This window comes from Aristolochia californica, unplaced genomic scaffold (assembly GCF_029961685.1).
Source record: "Aristolochia californica isolate CCGP_79_NKW_82.1479 unplaced genomic scaffold, dmAriCali1.0.hap1 SCAF_15, whole genome shotgun sequence".
NCBI lineage: Eukaryota > Viridiplantae > Streptophyta > Magnoliopsida > Piperales > Aristolochiaceae > Aristolochia > Aristolochia californica.
The window spans coordinates 3,022,774-3,041,651 of NW_027181826.1; the positions used below are offsets into that span (position 1 = coordinate 3,022,774).

General features: G+C 39.2%; 3 protein-coding genes across 4 annotated transcripts; 1 reads left to right on the plus strand and 2 right to left on the minus strand.

The window, feature by feature from the left end:
* Positions 1–1,355: 1,355 nt before the first annotated feature.
* On the minus strand, positions 1,356–2,573 carry LOC137952151 (pentatricopeptide repeat-containing protein At5g02860-like). The gene is made up of 2 exons (XM_068799217.1): positions 2,126–2,573; positions 1,356–1,873 (listed from the first exon to the last, which is right to left on the minus strand). Exons 1-2 carry the CDS (start codon positions 2,571–2,573, stop codon positions 1,356–1,358), a joined length of 966 nt encoding a protein of 321 aa, XP_068655318.1.
* Positions 2,574–5,770: 3,197 nt separating this feature from the next.
* On the plus strand, positions 5,771–8,001 carry LOC137951109 (uncharacterized). Its single transcript, XM_068797708.1, has 5 exons — positions 5,771–5,839; positions 5,920–6,040; positions 6,128–6,231; positions 7,536–7,667; positions 7,780–8,001. The coding sequence occupies exons 1-5, from the start codon at positions 5,837–5,839 to the stop codon at positions 7,804–7,806; spliced, it is 387 nt and encodes a 128-aa protein (XP_068653809.1). The 5' UTR covers positions 5,771–5,836; the 3' UTR covers positions 7,807–8,001.
* Positions 8,002–8,174: 173 nt separating this feature from the next.
* Positions 8,175–11,062, minus strand: LOC137951108 (uncharacterized). 2 transcript variants are annotated; one of them, XM_068797707.1, is made up of 7 exons: positions 10,731–11,062; positions 9,685–9,922; positions 9,401–9,591; positions 9,067–9,302; positions 8,694–8,937; positions 8,496–8,603; positions 8,175–8,394 (listed from the first exon to the last, which is right to left on the minus strand). In XM_068797707.1, exons 1-7 carry the CDS (start codon positions 10,962–10,964, stop codon positions 8,251–8,253), a joined length of 1,395 nt encoding a protein of 464 aa, XP_068653808.1. In that variant the 5' UTR covers positions 10,965–11,062; the 3' UTR covers positions 8,175–8,250. The 2 variants fall into 2 exon arrangements, with proteins under 2 accessions (XP_068653808.1, XP_068653807.1); XM_068797706.1 differs by lacking the exon at positions 10,731–11,062 and adding an exon at positions 10,004–10,453.
* Between the last annotated feature and the right edge of the window lie 7,816 nt (positions 11,063–18,878).

Genomic DNA, 18,878 nt, shown 5'->3' on the forward strand with positions numbered 1-18,878 from the left:
GGAGTCTCCACCTGTTCCCAAGTAGCGTCCTCGGCAGCTAGGCCAGCCGACAGGTCCCACAAAATTGGCGCATTCCCCCCTAGAACTATCCATGCTACATGTGTCCTGTAGTTCAGATGAATAGTCAGGTAACAGAAACAACACTAGGAAGTCCCGGCATGTGTGGTCCTCATCACCATAATCAGCAAAGAACCCAACTTTCCATGAATCGAACCATCTGACCTTTGTCAATATTCCAGACAACACCAGTTGCTACTCACTGGGCAGTAGGCTGATTGCAACAGGAACTATGAGCACTGTTTTCAGCAGTGCCACTGTTGGCAGCACGGTTTTGTGCTGTGGCAAAACTGCGCCGGACAACCCAGCTATGCCTTGGATGGATCTGGAACAAAAGGTAGCACTTTCGTTCTTCCAATAAACGCAACTATGTTGCTGGTCGAAAGAGGGACATATTAGTTTTCTGTTGGGCAACTTGTGTGCACAGATCTAAACAGGATGACCTGGATTTGCATGAGGTATAGATGCAACCTGTGATACATGTGGATTTCCTACATATGCTAGGTGCTACTCATCGTCATCACTTTGAACTGGTTTGAGTTTTTTTGGTGGAGTCCATTGCTGCATTGCCATCACCGCAAGAATTTGAAAAATGGGAAGTGGCACTCCTGCCCACCCCAAGAATGCAACAACAACAAACATGGGAAAGTGTTAAACCCATTGCTGCGTTGTCAGAGCAGTAGTAACGAAAATCTGACTGTGAAGCCGACCAAGCTACCTACGTGAGCCCTTGCTGTCTGCCCCTTCTCTATTAACTGCTGAATAACACATTGAGCATCTACGAATCTCTTTTCAACCAACCCAGTTAAAGTAGCAACCATTGGTGAATGCCCAACCTCCAACATATCAATGCCAAACCCAATCCCATCTTTCAGCTGCTGCCCTTGACACAAGCCATGAACAAAAACTGTATAGCTGCAAGCATTGGAAGAGATACCAATTGTCTGCATTTTCCAGAAAACCCCTTGACCATCTTCAAACTTGAGTGCCTTGCAGCAACTGTCCACTACAACCATATAGATTACAATTATAGAGATTGTACACTTGTTACTTATTAACCCAAATAGCGTCATAGCGCCTTGAATCAACCCGTCCGTGTAGAGGCTATGTAACACTACAATGGCATTGGGGAGGAGCCCCATTGCTTTCGTTGTCCGAAAATTCATATAAGCATCTGAAATAATGACAGACTTATATCCCAGAGCAAACCGGACATGCACATTTGTGGCAGCGCCTGTCTGCGAGGAACTAGCAACATGATGGACAATGTTGTAAGTAATGCTAGTGTTATACTGGTTTCATGAAGGTTCATAGCCAAGGAGGAGCATTTTATCAACTGTGTGAATTGCACACTCCTCTAGATCTGCTGTAGCAAAGTCACTAAGCAAGGATGACCAGGTGACAACACTAGGACGAACACCTTTTGAGACTGTCTCTGCTTGTATTTCCCGTGCGAAATGCCACATTGTGGCCTCTACAGAGACCTTTATAATTCTGCTATAGGGGATGAAATTATATCTGCAAGACCCAACTAATTTGATTGCCTCATAAATGTCTTGTGCTCTCCTTACACTCCCAGCCAGACAATAGGCAATGAAGAGGATGGTATAGGTCAAGAAATCAGTAGGGACATTCAATATCTGCATTTGATTGTGGATATGCATTGTATAGGGCAGAAGACGTCCATTCACAAACATGAGGCAGAAGTTAATAAAATCTTGCATAAAGCTGCCATACCCGATGATGTGCTCACAAACAGCAACATACTTCGTCTCTTGAAGTAATTTCTCCATCCGTAGACCAATATGGTTTAGGCCTGAGTTGGTAGCAACAACGGTACTATAAGTCTATTGAGAGGACGCACGAAGAGCAGTGAGTGCTCGTTGGTAAATTGTTGTAGCAGTGGTAGGGAATTTGGTGTTCCTTGCTTCGGCAAGGTGAAGCCTTCCCATTGCAATGGAGGGCAAAATTGTCGTTGCCTCTCCCGTCTCAATTGGTAGGATTGCAACCCTCCACCCAACTTTTGTTTGAATACTTCAGAGCATTCCTATATATATTGGGCAAGCACCAAGATCATTCCAGAACATATTCTCTGCCGTCCATCCTCTTGTGAGAATGAAACAATGAGAAGACTGCCCACTTTGAGTGTCTCCGATAAAAAAAGCAATAGATGACACATTCGGTTGAAGACCACTGTCGGTCACCCCAGTGAAAAATTCTAGTTCAGTTAGTGGGTCATCTTGTTGTGCATATGCAGGGAGCATATAGTTCCATGTTACCAGATCGCTGCGTGTCCTGTCATCAAATACGGGGTAGGCCTCTGTGGCCCAACCCAATGTTGCACAAATATGAATCAATGCATTGTACACAAAAGCTTCAGATTCAAAACCAAGACGTGCAGTGCTGGTTCTTGGAAGAAACAAGTCTGTGGAGTGGAACGCATGAAATTGGGCATACCAGTGCCTCATAAAAATAGAGAACCTAGAGTTCCCAGAAGAAATACTCTTAGCGGGCATTATCTCAAACATCTTCTCTGCGGATTGGATAAACTATGTGGAGGTGGCAATCCCCGTCCCTTCCAAATCCATTCTGATTTCTGTAAGGGTAGGTCAATTCGGATGAGAGCTCTCTAGATTTGCACTTCATCTCTTCGGCAGTACCTCCCTTGAATCCATAATGTTTGCTACCCATGGTATGATCATGCAAATAATCATAATGGTTGGAATGAACATTGTGGCTGTCATGAGCCTGTCCTCTCGAGAATATAACGACAATGTTACATTTTCGTTCCTCTTAGCAGGCTGCTGGAATGAGAGAGCTTGTTCCCAAGTGGCTACAGTCTGCCGAAAGAAGGGAGGTCGTGCCCAAGTCGGTTTGCCATTCGGAGGGTGAGAGTGGTAGTGAGAGGGAGAGATGAACCTGCTCCCGATGGCGAGCAACAACCATATGGGGCATCACTGCTGGGATTTTTTCCGAGACAGAGTCAGGTTCGGAATTTTCCGACTTGTGGTTTGTGTCGTGGACAACCTCTGTTGTTGGATAAGCTGGACATAGAGGAAGTGGAGGTGGTGGGGGGTGAAGGGGCTGATGGACACGCCCTGGGTTATGCTGTGCTGGATGCAGAGGAGACATTAGGGGTGGGTGAAGAGGTGGCTGGTCGGAAGGCTTGTTGGAACTTCCCGGAAGAGGAGCATCCTGTGGAACCCATCCACCTAGGCACAAATGAATTTAGAGAATAGCCGCTTTGATTTCCTGCATTTTGGTCCAGATTGCTGCATTTTCAGTCCGAAGTGCTTGAGTTTCAAGCCTAATCTCTCGTCGATGTAATTACGTAAACCAGCTGGAGAGGAGGAATCGCCGACGGTGGTCCTGTCTGATACCAAGTTGTTGAGTTCCCTCGCCATGGATTGTGTCACCCGACAATCTCCCCGTGATACCTGATTGAACGGCTTCGTGAAGAAGGATTTAGTGTTCTTCGAGCGACCAATTTTTGATACGAAAGAGCTTTCGAATGAAGCTCCACCTTGGGCCTCGTTAGAGGGAGAACCTGATTTCGTTTACTCTAATTGCTCAATACTTGCTTTCATTCCAGAACCCGTCTTCCTTATAAAAGAGGATTAGAGATGACGCATACAAGCAAAGGCCACACAATGGCCCACCAAATTAAAGGAAATTACATCTAACCCTGCTATTTTCATAAACCTAGAAAATACATACTTTAGCGCCTACGTCTACTAGTAACTCTAGATGTTATGGAGTACATAACATATAATAGAAAAATTATAAATAGAGATCTTAGAGATCTTCGTTGAAGTAAAAATCAATCAAAGCATATTCCTCAAGTCTCTCTTGCCTTGCTCTCTTCTTCCTTTCCTATAGCCTATCTCCCTCTCCCCCTTTCTCTCCCACTTAGGGGGGGTTAATCAACATGAATCAGGAGATGAAGTTCATCATGATTACTTAAGTCATTCAAAGAAGACAATAGTGGTGCACCAGTACCAACTTCAAGTGAATGAACCAAGTTATTGGGATGAACCCACCCAAGGCTTAAGCTGTGGAATCGGGAATCCACATTATTTTTTGAGTCATCCACTTGAAGCCATCAGGACGCGTCACTTCCTTCTGAATTTTTTTTTCTTCTCTCCTTCTCTCTTCTCCCTCTCGGCTTCTTCGTCCTTGCACTCCCTTCTCCTTTCTCGTCTCTCTTCTCCTTCTCACCCTCCCTCTCCCTTTTCCCTCTCGGCCTCCCTATTTCTTCTCTTTCTCTCTTTCTCTCTTCTCCCTTTTCCTTCTCCCTCTCACTGCTCTCTTCTCCCCTAAAAATCCTCCCGATTTTCTTTGATTTCCCCCATTTTGGCATCGATTTCTTTGATTCTACATCAATTTCCCTTGATTTCCCCATTCTACTTCAATTTCACTTGTGTCATGCAGTCTGTTCGTTGTGTCGTTGCTTTTGCTATTTCACGATGTGTGTGTTGCTTGGACATTATTTGTTGTTGTTGCCCTTGATTCTTGAAGGAAGAATTATACTAAAATTACGTTATGATCTACTTTAGTTTAAACTAATCATTTTTATTTTTGTAAAAATATATAATTAATTAATACTACGTAAAAAATCCATCTTGTGTTATTAATAAAATAATTTATTTATTTATTCATTATATTCATTTTTAATTACCGTATTAAATTATTGATTTAATAGTGGTAATTAAAATATTGTTAAACTAAACATTTGATCAATTATTTTGGTTTAATTATCCCATTTTCATAATTCATTAAACCAATGGATTTAAATTTAATGGAAATATATTATTAATAAATAATACATAAAAATATATCTTGTGTTATTGATAAAATAATATATTTATTTTTTATTATCGTATTAAATTAGTGATTTAAGAGTGGTAATTAAAATATTGTTAAATTTACCATTTGATCAGTTATTTTTATTTAATTATTCATTTTTATGTTAAAATATATCTTATGTTATTAATAAATAAATAAATTTATTTATTATATTCGTTTATGTTATTATTTATTTATTCATTTTTTTATAATTACTCTATACAAAATTAATTGTCACACGTAATTATTGTATTAATGTACAATAAACTGCAACCATTAATTAATATAATATCTTGTTTAATTAATTAGTATATTAATATATTTTAATTATACATTTAATTACTTATTAGTATCGTAATCATGTTTATTTTGGTTAATTATTTGTTTAGGTATATATGTTCTATTTAAGTATATTATAACAAGTTATTCATTCTCTTGTTTTGGTTATATTTTTTATTTCGGGGCATTAATACCAGAAACTATTTCAAGTGCACTTAAACTCGTCTACATTAACACCCAACTTGAACTTGAAGTTAAATTAAATCATTAAATTGAATTTAAAGTTGAACCAATGCACTAACCCCTCCTTGGTCTCTCTCTTTCTCTCTCTATATAAATGAGTTTATTCATTTTTTTATACCTTGCTAATATAAGAGATTATTAACCAGGTGTAGAAGCACCCGGCGTGTGTTTCGATCGACACCACTCGAGTCATAGACCGAGCTTTACGTGGCAAAGCCAAAATCCGCACACGCAAGGGAGCCGTTGGACGGTTGGGATCATCCCATCCATGTGACATGAGAAAAACTACGGAGAGAGCGCTCACGTGCCAAATTAGGGCACACATTCGGCTTCCTCCTCTCTGGTTTATAAAACCCCATATAAGACTGCCTGTGCACTCTTCCTCGTTGCTTCTCTCAAATCCGAGCAAAACATGGTACCGTATTAATTTTTCTTTTGGTTTCTCTCCGAGTCGTGTATTCTTTGTTAGTGATGGGTGTTAGCTTGATTTTTCAGGGTACTGAAGCTGTGAATCCAAAAGCATACCCATTAGCTGATGCGCAGCTCACCATAACTATTTTGGATTTGATACAACAGGCTGCCAACTATAAACAGCTTAAGAAGGGCGCTAATGAAGGTAATAACCTATTATGCTAGTCTTTTTTGCTTCATGAAGATCGTTTGTGAATCTGTTTTAATGGGAGATATGGGTTGTGGTTTTCAGCGACAAAGACTCTAAACAGGGGTATTTCGGAGTTCATTGTAATGGCGGCTGATACAGAACCACTTGAAATTCTTCTACACTTGCCCCTTCTTGCTGAAGATAAGGTATACCTGTATCTCATTGTCTGTCTCTCTGTCTCTCTCTTTTCGTTTTAATCAGCTTTGAGAACTCCAGCGGTTTGATTTCTATGCAGGGCATTTCGATCACTATTTATTCTGTGCATCTTGTATACTTTGATAGCTTTCGCTGTTGGTAGAATGGCAGAGTAGTAGACAGTGGTTCGTTTTGGACTTTTTACGACTAAGCATTTCTTCTGTTTTCGGGGTGTTTCAAAGTATAGCATGGCGTGAATTGTTTCTTGTTTAGAACTTATTTCCTACATCTTTCTTTGGTATTTGGCACCGGGCTCTTTTCCTGTCGAAAATATCTTGTTCTTACTAGAAATTCTAGTCTGTAGATGCCTTCATATATTGTTTACATGTGTCTGTTTGACTTGTTAGATTTCATACTATGCAATGAGAGTTAGCAATAACCAAATTACACTAGACATGTAAATGTTTATATTCAAACTGTTGACAAATAGTTGATCATACAGAATTTTTTTTTTTTTTTTTTTGTGAAACCAGGAAATGTGAAGTAATTTGATTGAGACTATATGAGATTCAAGAGCAATTGCTAGTTTAAAATCTTGAGAGATAGATAGGATTTTAGTGCAGTTCTTCTTTCAATTTGGCTATGTTCACATTTTCAAATGTAGTTCTTGTCTTTTGAATAGTTGGTGTTTATAGGTTTTTTGTTGCAAAAAAAAAAACCTCAAATTTTAATTCAAGTGAACTTACGATAACTAAGCATTCATTTCAGTAAAAAGATAACTAAATCAATGTTGTTGAGTTCTTACTCATTAAAAATGTTTGTAAAAGAAATAACTCTCTATGTTAGAAATATCTAGGACATGTATGCAGCCATATGCCATATGGAATAATTGGCTCATGAATGAAATTTATATGTCCAATTCTATGGAAATTACCTTTAGTAAGTGAATCATCTAAACTAACCATCTTGTTTCATCAAGATATATGGTTGCAACAGATACCTTATTTTTCTCCAAAGAGACAAAGTATTATATTCAAATTTTGTGATGTAACAAATATACCGAAAATAAGATTGGTGAAACTGTTGTGTCCCAGTCCCCTCGATGATATGTTCTGAGATAATGGAATAACTGCATAGAGATGAGGTATCCTGATAAGTATTAGGGCTAAACTGGTATATATCTTCTTCTTTGTTTTATTAACTTCTGTATATCTTTGATGAAGGTTTCTCAAAGTTGCTGTTTCAAAAGAAATGGATTGTAGCTACTAATAAAGAACTAGTAAACCTAATGAGTATTTTCATTCCATTTTGTCAGAATGTTCCATACGTGTTTGTTCCTTCAAAGCAAGCACTTGGCCGAGCTTGTGGGGTTACAAGACCCGTGATTGCCTGTTCTGTCACGAGCAATGAGGGCAGCCAACTGAAATCACAGATACAACATCTCAAGGTATTCTAGTCTCCTGAGTATCATTCTTCTGATTGTTTTCATGCAGAGATGTTGACAGTTCATGAATTTAATCCTGTTGGATTTTTCTTTTTAATTTTTTTGTGAAATGCAGGATGCCATCGAAAAGCTCCTCATCTAGATATGCATGGAAACCTTTCGGCGTGATGGGTCTCGAACTCATAGAGGCTTGGACTGAGGATGTTGTTGTGACAACGAGTTTTTTTCCCCTTCTTTTAGAGCTTGTTCCTTCTATTTAACTGCTCTATTTATTTGGAGTGATTGTAGTATCTATGTTACCTTTCTGAGGGGATTAATTGGAACTACAGTCTTGATATGAGCTTGTGCAAAACTGCTTTAGCAGGTTAAGAAACTAGGTTCTTTGTTGGAAACAAATGCACTGTCAATAGTAGGACTAAGGATGATCCTATCAATAGTAGGACTAAGGATGATCCAATCCAGATGAGAGTTCTTTTGTTCACCTTGGCTCTGGGAAGGAGATGTGGTGCATTTCTGTAAGAAAATATTTTATTGAAAGCTTAATAGGAGCAGAATCAGTGATTTGCATGTTACAAGACATTCAGAATCACGAGAACGTGTAAGAGGCAGCCGCCGCCGCCCCGGGATTTTCGGTAATGGGCAAGTTGCCGTCATAGGAGCATCTCAGTACGTCTGGTTTCCTCACCACCCGCGGACCTACAGGCACCCTCCCTGCCTTTGGCCGAATGTCCTGCAAACGATTACCTCCTCTCAATCAGCTCTTTACTTCAAAAAGATTCAGCCATGTGAGTACATTATTATCAGTAATACACAGCCAAGATTCTCAATTACCTGATCGAAAATGGCGGTGGGAATGGCGAGAGTAGCAACAGCGTTTGGAGAATCCACAATCCCTGAAATTCTCCCCTCGCATGGGCAGCACGACAGCAGCAGATACACCTGCAGCATCCCCAACATGAGCACAACAACAGTGAGAATTGCCGTTCGATTTTTGCGGAAGGGAGAAGAGAGAAGGGAAAGGGAACCAGCCTGTTCTTTGGAGTATCCGAATCTTGAGATGTAATCGATGGCGTTGAGTACGGCACGTTTATAGGCGACGCTGGCGTCAAGATAATGTTGCCTTCCTCTCTCGTCCACGCTGATGCCTTCGAAGACCAGCCACTCCGAGAACCTCGGCTCCACTGGTCCGATCTCGAAGATTGGATTGACATGCAGAGGCGTCGGCCCCATTGGAGTCAGGTACTCCCGCATCCCTCCCCGGATAATCTCGCACCTGTAGGAAGCTAACTGCGTCAAATTTCTGTGAGCAGTAGATTCGATTCCTTCAGAGTCTCCATGAAGGGGCCGAATACTATTAAATAAAGAACTCGTTATGGGCAATGGTTGGATGGAAGAGATATACTTCAGCTCAAGAAATCCACTCATCTCAATAGCTCCACAGAAGGAGACCTCGCCATCCCCCTGAGAGAAGTGCATGTCTCCCGTGCTAAGATTTGCTCCTTCAACAAACACAGGCAGGTATATCTTTGATCCTTTGCTTAGATTCTTTATATCACAGTTTCCCCCATTTTCTCGTCCTGGGATTGTTCTTGCTGCTTCGCTTGCAATCTTCTCCCATTCAGGGGCTCCTTGTTTGATCTGAAAAATGAGAAAGGAATTTGAAACCCAGTATCACCAAGAAGGAAAGATTGAAGAATCAAGATGACTCGGAGAGTGTTGTTTTTAAAATTTTTTACCAGTCCGAGATGGCATCCTTTGGCCGATGGAAGGTTTGCTAATGGCCTAGAGTGCAAGACCTCACATAACTTCAAAGATCCAACCCCTTTTTCTTCCACTTCTCTTTCTCTTTCATTCCATATTTTCAGAAGCTCCATGGACGGCGCAGTGCCGATTATGCCCGGGTGAGTTAAACCCGGAAATCGAACACCTGTTCACGAGATTAATTGAAGCTATTCAAACTATCTTGTAAGATTTATGAATTATGATAAAACAGGAAAAAGGACCAAGAACAGAGATTTACCAGGAATATGAGGGGAGTAGGCATAAATTCCTTCGAAGTACCAGATTGCTTTGGTTGCACAGGGGAAGTGATCAGTGAGAAACCCTCCACCATTTTCTCTATCAAATGTTGCTGTGTAACCCCATTCATCTCCTGGGAGAGGACCCAAATTGCAGATTTCAACTGCAAGAAGATCGCCCGGCTTGGCCGGCACACCATCTTTGTCTACGACTCTGCATGGTCCACTGAGATAGTGCACCTACCAGATAGTTGCAAAAGATAGAGCTACTCAGCGGAAGTATTCATTTTCCTGCTTTCTGAAACAAAAAGCATTACTTACTGAAGATAAATCAATGGACTTAACATCGGAGGCCGAGCTGTTGTTCCCTATTCGACCTCCAGTCCAATCTACCATCTCTATTCTGAAGATCTCCCCTGTTCTGACTGTCGCAACAGGGGGAATGTGAGGGTGCCAACGGTTGTGTAGGAGCAATTTCTGCTCCCATGGCTGGTTCTTTAGGTCTATGGGAACAACCACCCTTGGGGTTGGAGGAGCCATGGATAGAACTGACTGATGTAAGATCACAGTCACTGGTTTTCCCAGATGACGGAACCAAGGGTGGATTGAAGGCCATTCATTTTTTCTACCTGTGTAAAAGATCTCGGGAAGCAGGGGAGAGATTCTTTTCAGTGGGGCTTGCATGATGTGGGTTTTTGTTTTCTTCTCTTGGGCGGTCACGCTTGTCTTTTCGCCTTGAAAATGGTGTTTCACTGTGCCAATCTCCATCATTGGACTATTCAAACAGTTGATATTCATTTTTCTTCTTGGTATACTAGTATGATAAATGTACTACCAGTAGCAGAGAAGCAGAGTAGCTTTCAGTTCTATTTTCTATTCTGAAGAGTGATGCAACATTCTTTCCTGCTGTGATTTCTATCCGGAACCCATCTTCTTGAAAGCAGAAATTTGGAAGGAGTTCTTCAAGATGAGAAAGCAACAAAGAAGATCCAACACAAAACACTGAAAGCTTTACTGCAGATGAAAGGGAAAAAAGAAGAAGACTTACGATGGAAAGGTCAGCAAATTTGATGTCTTCAGCTGAGTAGTTGTGACCTATGCCTCCCCCGGTAAAATCTACCATCTCCACTCTGAACACTTCTCCGACGGAGACCTCCGCAACCGGAGGTATGTCCGGGTGCCAACGGTTGTGCAGTGGAAGCTCCTGCTTCCATGGCTGCTTCTTCACATCGATCGGCACGACGACTCTGGGACCCCGGAGAGGAGTCGTGGCTGGCGTCATCCTGGCACAAAGAGCTGAAGAGGGATGTTTCAGACTTCCGTTATGCAAAGCAAGAGCGGCAAATGACAGGAGGAGGCAATTATAGTGGTATTTCGGTTGTGAAAACGATAGCTGAACTTCTTCTCCACAAATTAAAAATTTCACATTATTTGGGTTAATGATTGATGGAGAGATCAAGATAGAGTTTTTACTCGTAACTAGGATCAGAAATTATGTGATAAATTATCAATTAAAATCGAAATAATAAATTGAACCTTCTTGATGAGATAAGATCCTAATAAATTGGATTTATCTTTAATTTATTTAATATTTTAATTCCTAGAATCTCTTTTGGATCGATGAAATCCTTTCAATTTCTTAGAATCTCTCGTTGAGTCAAATAATCCTAGTTGACCAAATAGTTTTTTAAATAATGCTATAAATAGGGGTGTTGGCTAAAAGAAGCAATCAATCAAGTTTTTTTTCTAAATCTCTCTTTCCCCTCTCAAATGTATGCCTATCTACCTCCATTATAGCTGTGATTTTAGTTCTTTGAGGTTCTGTAGGCATTGGGTCTTTGGTTTCTCCCAAATGTTCATCCATCTTAGAATGATATGAGAGGGGAGGGACTCCAAGATTGTGCTCAATCTGAACAAATCTTTTGGTCATCTTATCAATCTTTTGGAAGATGGAGTCTCTGAACTCCTTCAAGCCAAAGTACAGTTGAGTGAGAACTTTCAAAAGTTCCATTTTTAGTTGGGGTCGATTCTTCTGAGGCTTTTCCTTCTAAAGTTTCCACTCTTCCTTCATTGTTTTCTTCACACATAGGATTTTTGTGAAGCACTAATCTTTGAAGCATTCCTTTAGAAAGATGTATAATGTCTCAAATATACCTGAAGAAAATTAGGGATGGCTACTGTATTGATAGCCATTTAATTTCTTTGCTAGGTCTTATGGGATAAAGAGATTGGTCTTATCTTGTTTGACTCTAGTGCACATGTAGACTTCAAATTTTAGTCTAAGAAATTTTGACTTCTATTGCTTATCCTAGCCATTTATCATATCTATCTAGTGCTTATGACACCATTCTTCATCTAGTGAAGATACTTGTCAATTTCTCACAAAAACTCATACCAATGCTGAGAGCCTTCCTTAGATTTAATATTTATAAAAAGGTAGCAAGGGGAACAACTCATCAAATCAAAATAATTTGCAACTTAACAACACTCAAATCAACACATCCACTACACCAAAATTTTATAGTGGTTCACAATTATTATTTAAGATTACTATACTTCCAGGGAACTCTTGCTCTGAAAAATTAAAATACCCACTATAAAAAGCCAAACGACATCTACAATTTTAAACATCATTGGTTTGTTTAAAACACTTATCGAAAACACTTTGGGACTTATGGCTAACAACTCTAGGTAAAGGCATCTAGACCCAAATCGATTTACAAAAATATACAAAGTCAGTTTACGCTGATTGACTGAACAACAAGGAATTTTTGCTTTACAATACCTTTTAATAGGAGAGATACAATTGAATGCAATAAAAAAAGTTACACCAGAGATTTCTAAGTGAAAGTATCAATTTCATTAAAAATATAATTGTAGATATAAAACAAAGATAAATTGTGTTAGGAATTAGACGCCCTAATTTCAAACTAATGAGAGCAATAATAGTAATCGCGAAAGAAAGGAAAAACAAGTACGAAATAAAGACAACAAGATTTATACAGGTTCACCTCAAGGTGAGACTACATCTTGTCTTTTGCCAGTGCAGTAATCCACTATAAAGATGAAATAGTTTACAAGAGAAATCACCCACACTTACATGTGTTTTCTCTAACCACTCTCGGGCTACAACTCTAGCTCCTTCTCGGTGATGATTAAACCCTAATAGCGGTGCCCCTCAATTATAAAAAACAATTAGGGCAACCACGATACAAAAGTAAAATTCCCAAACTATCCTTAATGAAACAACAATTAATATATCGTGAACCAGGCAGGGGCTCCACCCCCACTTCCCTCAGAGGGGGGCTTCCTGTCCCTCTTCCAACCCTATGGCGATCTTACCGCCAAGGTCGATTTGTAAGCCGACTAAGTGTAGGGCGTTGATTAGGTTCTAGAACTTAAAAATTTCCCACTTGGAGACTAATCCGTCATCAATATCTCCTCTACAGCGGAACCAACATCTCAATCTTCAAAGAGAAGTCTAATTAAAGTTGCATACAACTTCAATTTCTTAACCATAACAGTCTTTGTCAACATATTAGCCGAATTTTGACTTCCTTGAATCTTCTCAAGTGCTAAGACTCCATCCTCCAAAGCCAATTTGATGAAGTGATAACGCACTTGTATGTGCTTTGTTCTGGTATGATAAACTGGATTCTTTGCTAAATGAATAACACTCTGCCTATCACAATACAACACATTCTTCCAGTGTTTGAGTCATAATTCTTCCTAGAAAAATTGCAACCATACCATCTCTTTGCTGGCTTCGATCACGACAACATATTCTACATCCGTAGTGGAAATAGCAACTATCTACTATAACTAAGAGACCCAGCTAACTGTTGTACCACCCAATATGTATACATATCCAGTGGTACTCTTCTTGCTATCAATGTCTCCAGCCATGTCAGTATCTAAATAACCTTGTAATCTCAAGTCTGACTTTCCACAGAAGTTGTGTTTTCTTCTCCACTCTTGCAATATTTAAAGTATTGATGAAGAGTCAAAGGAACAATCCTAAGATCATGCAGCCATGGACTCACAGGTAACAAGTTATACGATGTCTTGGCATCTATTACAAGGAATAACGGGCTAGAGACCATTTCACCGATATAGAGTTTGAGATAGATCATCCCCAAAGCCATTTGCCCCTCTTGATTGAAACCTTGGATCATCAAAGATCTCATAGCAAGGTCATTTACCATTGCTCCAATGCTTTTCATGGTTCAAATAGGAAGACTTTGATTGTAGAAACACAATCAAAGAGGATTTTGTTCACCGACCGCTCTCTTATGTGTATTGACATGAATAGAGAACTTCAAACCAAGCTAAAGATCTTATTATTTGAAGGAGATACATGGCAAACATAGAGCCACAATAGTTGATAAATCATTGGGAGACATCTAAGCAACTCCACTTCTACAATCAATGTTTTCGATGAGGAGAGGACTTTGTTCAGCACTTCACGAGACTGAATTTGTTTTTGTTTGCTTTGATACTTAACTAGAGGAGAAGTATCAATCATTCTACACCCATTGGATGCTTGACTTTGTCCAAAGAAGGTCATTAGCATGAGATCACAAAGACCCATGCCCATGTCATGCCTATGCTTGCACTCCTCTTTTTCTTGTGGTATCATCTTTGCAATGATTTTATCCTTTATATTTTTGTCTCACTATTTTCTTTTGTAGTCGCCTATCCTGGTAAAGCTTTGATGCATATGCTTTCTCATAACCTTTTTCTTACATGTCACTTGTACCCATCCTACATCTTCGTCTTTCCTAGAAAGAAGTATTCTAGGAATTTGAGTTCCAATGAGGTTGGCTACTTTTTGTTCAACTCCAGTGATAAATATATCAAACAATCTAAACTTTAAGAAGAAAGATGTCACTTCTTCTATGAAAATTTTATGATCAACACCTCCCCAGTTTGTTCTTTCACAACTTGTCTTTGAGGCTTTTATAGACATTGTGAAGCAACATGGACTTGCATTGCTAATTCCAAAATTTTATCTTTCAAAATGTAACATTTTTTTATAGGATGGCCAACCATCCTATAAAATTTACAATAGTTTGGATCATTGATTTTTCCATATCTTCCATCCTATTTGGCTTTGGCATTGTATGATTTGATTCTCTAGTAGGTGCTCCAACATCAACAGGTGCATGTGAGCCAGGAAAGGATATGACTTTGCTTGTCTTTCTTTCATCGGGGTCTTCTAATCTCTACATATATTACATTCTGATGGATGCTACCATTCTTAGATTTACCGACAATTTTAGTGGGTACAACTATGTCAGTGGCATGAGATTCTTTTGATGAATCATTTGATGGAGGCTTTGGATCAGTATTAACAAATTTGGCCTTCTTCCTAGGGCCATCAACATGAGCCTTTCCTTCACTTGTTATTCTCGATGAGGATTTCCATGCAATGGGCTTTTGTTACTCATTCTTGTAAATCTTTAGACTTCTAGATCCATAAGAAATATATCATCCCTCCAATGCACACATTGATCTCAGTTTTAGTCGATAAGTTGGTTCTCTCTTTTTAGTTAAGGCTTAGGTTTGTTCAACGATTGATATAATCAATCACTTCTTCCCCTTTTCGTTGCTTCAAGTTGGTGAGCTCACTTAGAGTTACAGTGCAGCAGGTAGTGTAGAACAACTCAAGAACTCATACTCTAGTTGCTCCAAGCTATCAATGGATTCTTGTGGAAGTTCAATAAACTAATCAAACACATTTCCTTTTAAAGAATGACCGAACTGCTTCACTAGAAGATGTCAGCATTATTTCATGTTTTGATTAAGTGGGTGATGTGTTGTTTATGATCCCACTGCCATTGAACAATTGGAACTTTGGATGCCTTGTTGATTGAGGAGTGGATTGGCCAAACTACTTGTGGATGCTTGTGATTGTCTGTTGCATGAGAGGATTCTCACATATTGGCAACTAGAAATTCTAGATTGTTCATGAGTAGTACAATTTGAGCATCTCTAGCCAAGATATGCTCATCCCATTTCTTCATTGCTTGGTGTAATTCAGCGATATGGTCCTCGAGTGTTTTAGCTTGTGTCCTCATCGCGGTAACCTTGATTAGAAGCGATGAGATTAGTGACACAACTAGTGAAACATCATTCAAGGGCGATGAAATATTGAATGCATGGATTATAGGAACAGTATTGCAGTACTTCTTGAAATGTTTGATGATCATAAGTGTGAAGAGGCTGGCCAATGCAACCGAAAAGACTAGTCGTTTAAGTGCGGAAAGCCAACCTAATCAAGAGAGGTGGACCAGAACCACCTCTGACACCCACCCCGCCCCTTACCGCTCCCCGCGGGATTCGAAGGCGGGACGTGCTGGACCTGACTCTGATACCATGTCAAGAGGCTAGCCAATACAACCTAAAAGACTAGTCATTTAAGTACGAAAAGCCAACCTCATCAAGAGAAGTGGACCGGAACCACCTCTGACACCCACCCTGCCCCTTACCGCTCCTCACGAGATTTGAAGGCATGACGTGTTGGACCTGGCTCTAATACCATGTCAAGAGGCTAGCCAATGCAACCTAAAAGACTAGTCATTTAAGTGCGGAAAACCAACCTAATCAAGAGAGGTGGACCGGAACCACCTCCGACAATAGGTACCAAAGTTGTGCTCAAGGATTGAAATTGCATCTTTGGCAAACTACTAAAAGGGCGACAAGTTGCTAAAGTGACTACTACGCTTGAGTAACTTTGTTGCCCTTTCGTCTTTTATGGAGAAAGACACACTTTGGTTGTTGTTTTTTCTCTTAAAAGAAGGTTAATTGTTGGAAGATTCCTTGTCACCACATGAGTGATAAAGCCAATGCAAATCATAGAAGAAGTACGAACGAGTGCCCCTTTTTGGGAGAAAGAAGTGCCCGAATGTGTAATGATCGCATTGAAGATGTATGGGTAAGCAACAACCAAGGCATGGGCCTTTATACTGTTGACCATATGTTGGCTCTCTTATGACTTTTGATCATAACAAAACTTAATAGAGCTGATAATTTTCAAACTAAGTATTTCAGATACTTTACTTTCAAGAGACATGCATCTCAAGGTCTAAAGCCTCAAAACGATCTAGTCTAGTCAAGACCTCAAGTAACATTGAAAGACAACACTTGAATATGCACCCTTGAAGAAGAGGACAATGTCAAGACTAGAGTTTAGAAGTCATTGATATAAATCAAAACTCAGTCAATATGTAAAAGGGTCTTCCAAACTCCTTCTCTTAAGGTACAATGCTAAACACGGAGCTTTAGGACATCCATTGTATTTACATATGTTTTAAAATATCATACACATCCTTTTAAAGATAGAGTACTTAGATTCAATCATTCTCATGATTTAAAAGTCAACTTTGTTAAGTTTGCACTAAAATGATCAATCAGCCTTTGCCAATGATTATCTAGAAGTGTATAAGCTAAGCTTATAAAGCATGATTGATTAACCTAAGTTGATTGATCAATCATCCAAAATATGATTGTTTCATGTTATAAAGCATGATCGACCATTTGGATTGATCGATCAATAATTTCTAGGCAAGCAAAAATTACATGGAATGATCGATTGTCCCACATGATTGATCAATCACACATAATTTTGCTATTTATGGGTATAAAGCATGATCGACAATAGAAAACTCACTGATTGAACATACTTGCATTGCACTGCTAGAGGAAATTTTGATTGATCAATCATCCCCTAGTAATGATTGATCAACTTAACTTTTCAAGACAAACAGTAACATATTGATTGATCAATCCATCAATCAATAAGTCACATCTTGACGAAAAAAGAGCCGTTATACATGATTAATTGATCAATCACTTTCTAGTAATTGATCAATGAATATACTAATTTTTGCAAATGGGCAAAAAATGATTAGTTTGGCTTGGGGAATCTATAAATACCCCACTAAACCTCACATGGAGAAGTTAATGAAAATTTATTGGCAAATCCGTAAGCCTTTACTCTCAAAGTTTTGCAAATCATCTCTAAAGTGTTTTTGAGTGAAAAAGTGTCACAACCTTGCATACTTTCAACTATTTCCTCTACTAATTCCATGCATTTCATATAGTCAAGTTCCTACATACTCTCATTGTGCTGAAACGAAGTGGATACTTGGAATTCTCAAGGAGAAGGTACTCTCTAAGTAAAACGGGTGTAAGTGGATTTTTTCTTTCTTTGTTTTTATTTTGTGAAAGGTTCATCTAGGACCTATTTAATCTAAGATAGAAAGGGTCAGCTGTATTTGTAAAAAACGTGTATTTGAGCTACACGTGACTTAAAGAGAGTCGAAATCTCTTTGTTTAATTCCAACTATTAGAGCTTTGAAATAGTAGAATTTCCTAGGTAAGGGTTCTTGGGTGGTGAATACTAATAATGAAACATAGATAAAAAAATTATTTTGTCTCCCACCCTTCGGAAGATGACGATTTAAAAAAGAGCCAATTCGCAAATCGGCACTACCATTTGTACAAGAGCATATGACAATTAAAAATTTTCAAGTGGTGTAGGATCCACTCTCTAATTTGGTCTGTTGATTTGATCTCCATGTGTGAACTTAATCTATATTTTGCTTAACATGATGAACAAACTGCAACCTCCTTGATCGACTAACTGCAACTTTTAAGTTGGTCGCCACTTAGTGCTTGATGAGAAAATTTTAATCATGTATCCCAATAGTTGATCCAAAATGGTGACAAAGTAGCGACGAAGACAAATTACCTGTTGCTACTTCTGGGTGCAAAAATCTAACATAGGCTCAAAGTGAATTTGATGATCTGATGTTTTGGTAGGACCTTTCTCACTTGACGAACAAAATTTCCTCACAAATTTCTTTTTCAAATTATTTTCAAATTTCTTTACCGGTCCTCTAAGCTTACAGTGAACCTTGTGGTGGTCGTGGTTCCACCTCCCCACCTTTTTCTCTCCCTATCTTCTCTCTTTCCCTTGACTATGTCCACATACAAAAAGAGAAGCCATATGATAAGTCTCATTCTCTATTTGATCAAGATTTTATACCTTAAACTTATCCTTTGCCACCTCACCTAATTCTTTGCCATCTTTACTTTAAGGTGGAGTCTTCTTACGACACCATGTGTCACCTTTTATGCCACCTGGTTGCTATGTAGTGCCTAGCTGGTTCTTAGGTAGCATCCCCTTATG

Coding starts and splice junctions, on each gene's coding strand:
- LOC137951109 (XM_068797708.1), top strand. Junction 6,041..6,127: donor TAAGAAGGGCGCTAATGAAG/GTAATAACCTAT, acceptor TGTGGTTTTCAG/CGACAAAGACTCTAAACAGG. Junction 6,232..7,535: donor CCCTTCTTGCTGAAGATAAG/GTATACCTGTAT, acceptor CCATTTTGTCAG/AATGTTCCATACGTGTTTGT.
- LOC137951108 (XM_068797706.1), bottom strand. CDS start 10,453: ATGATGGAGATTGGCACAGTGAAACACCATTTTCAAGGCGAAAAGACA. Junction 9,303..9,400: donor AAGGATGCCATCTCGGACTG/GTAAAAAATTTT, acceptor CTCATTTTTCAG/ATCAAACAAGGAGCCCCTGA. Junction 8,604..8,693: donor TCGGATACTCCAAAGAACAG/GCTGGTTCCCTT, acceptor GGGATGCTGCAG/GTGTATCTGCTGCTGTCGTG.
- LOC137952151 (XM_068799217.1), bottom strand. CDS start 2,573: ATGCCCGCTAAGAGTATTTCTTCTGGGAACTCTAGGTTCTCTATTTTT. Junction 1,874..2,125: donor TATGTTCTGGAATGATCTTG/GTGCTTGCCCAA, acceptor CTACCAACTCAG/GCCTAAACCATATTGGTCTA.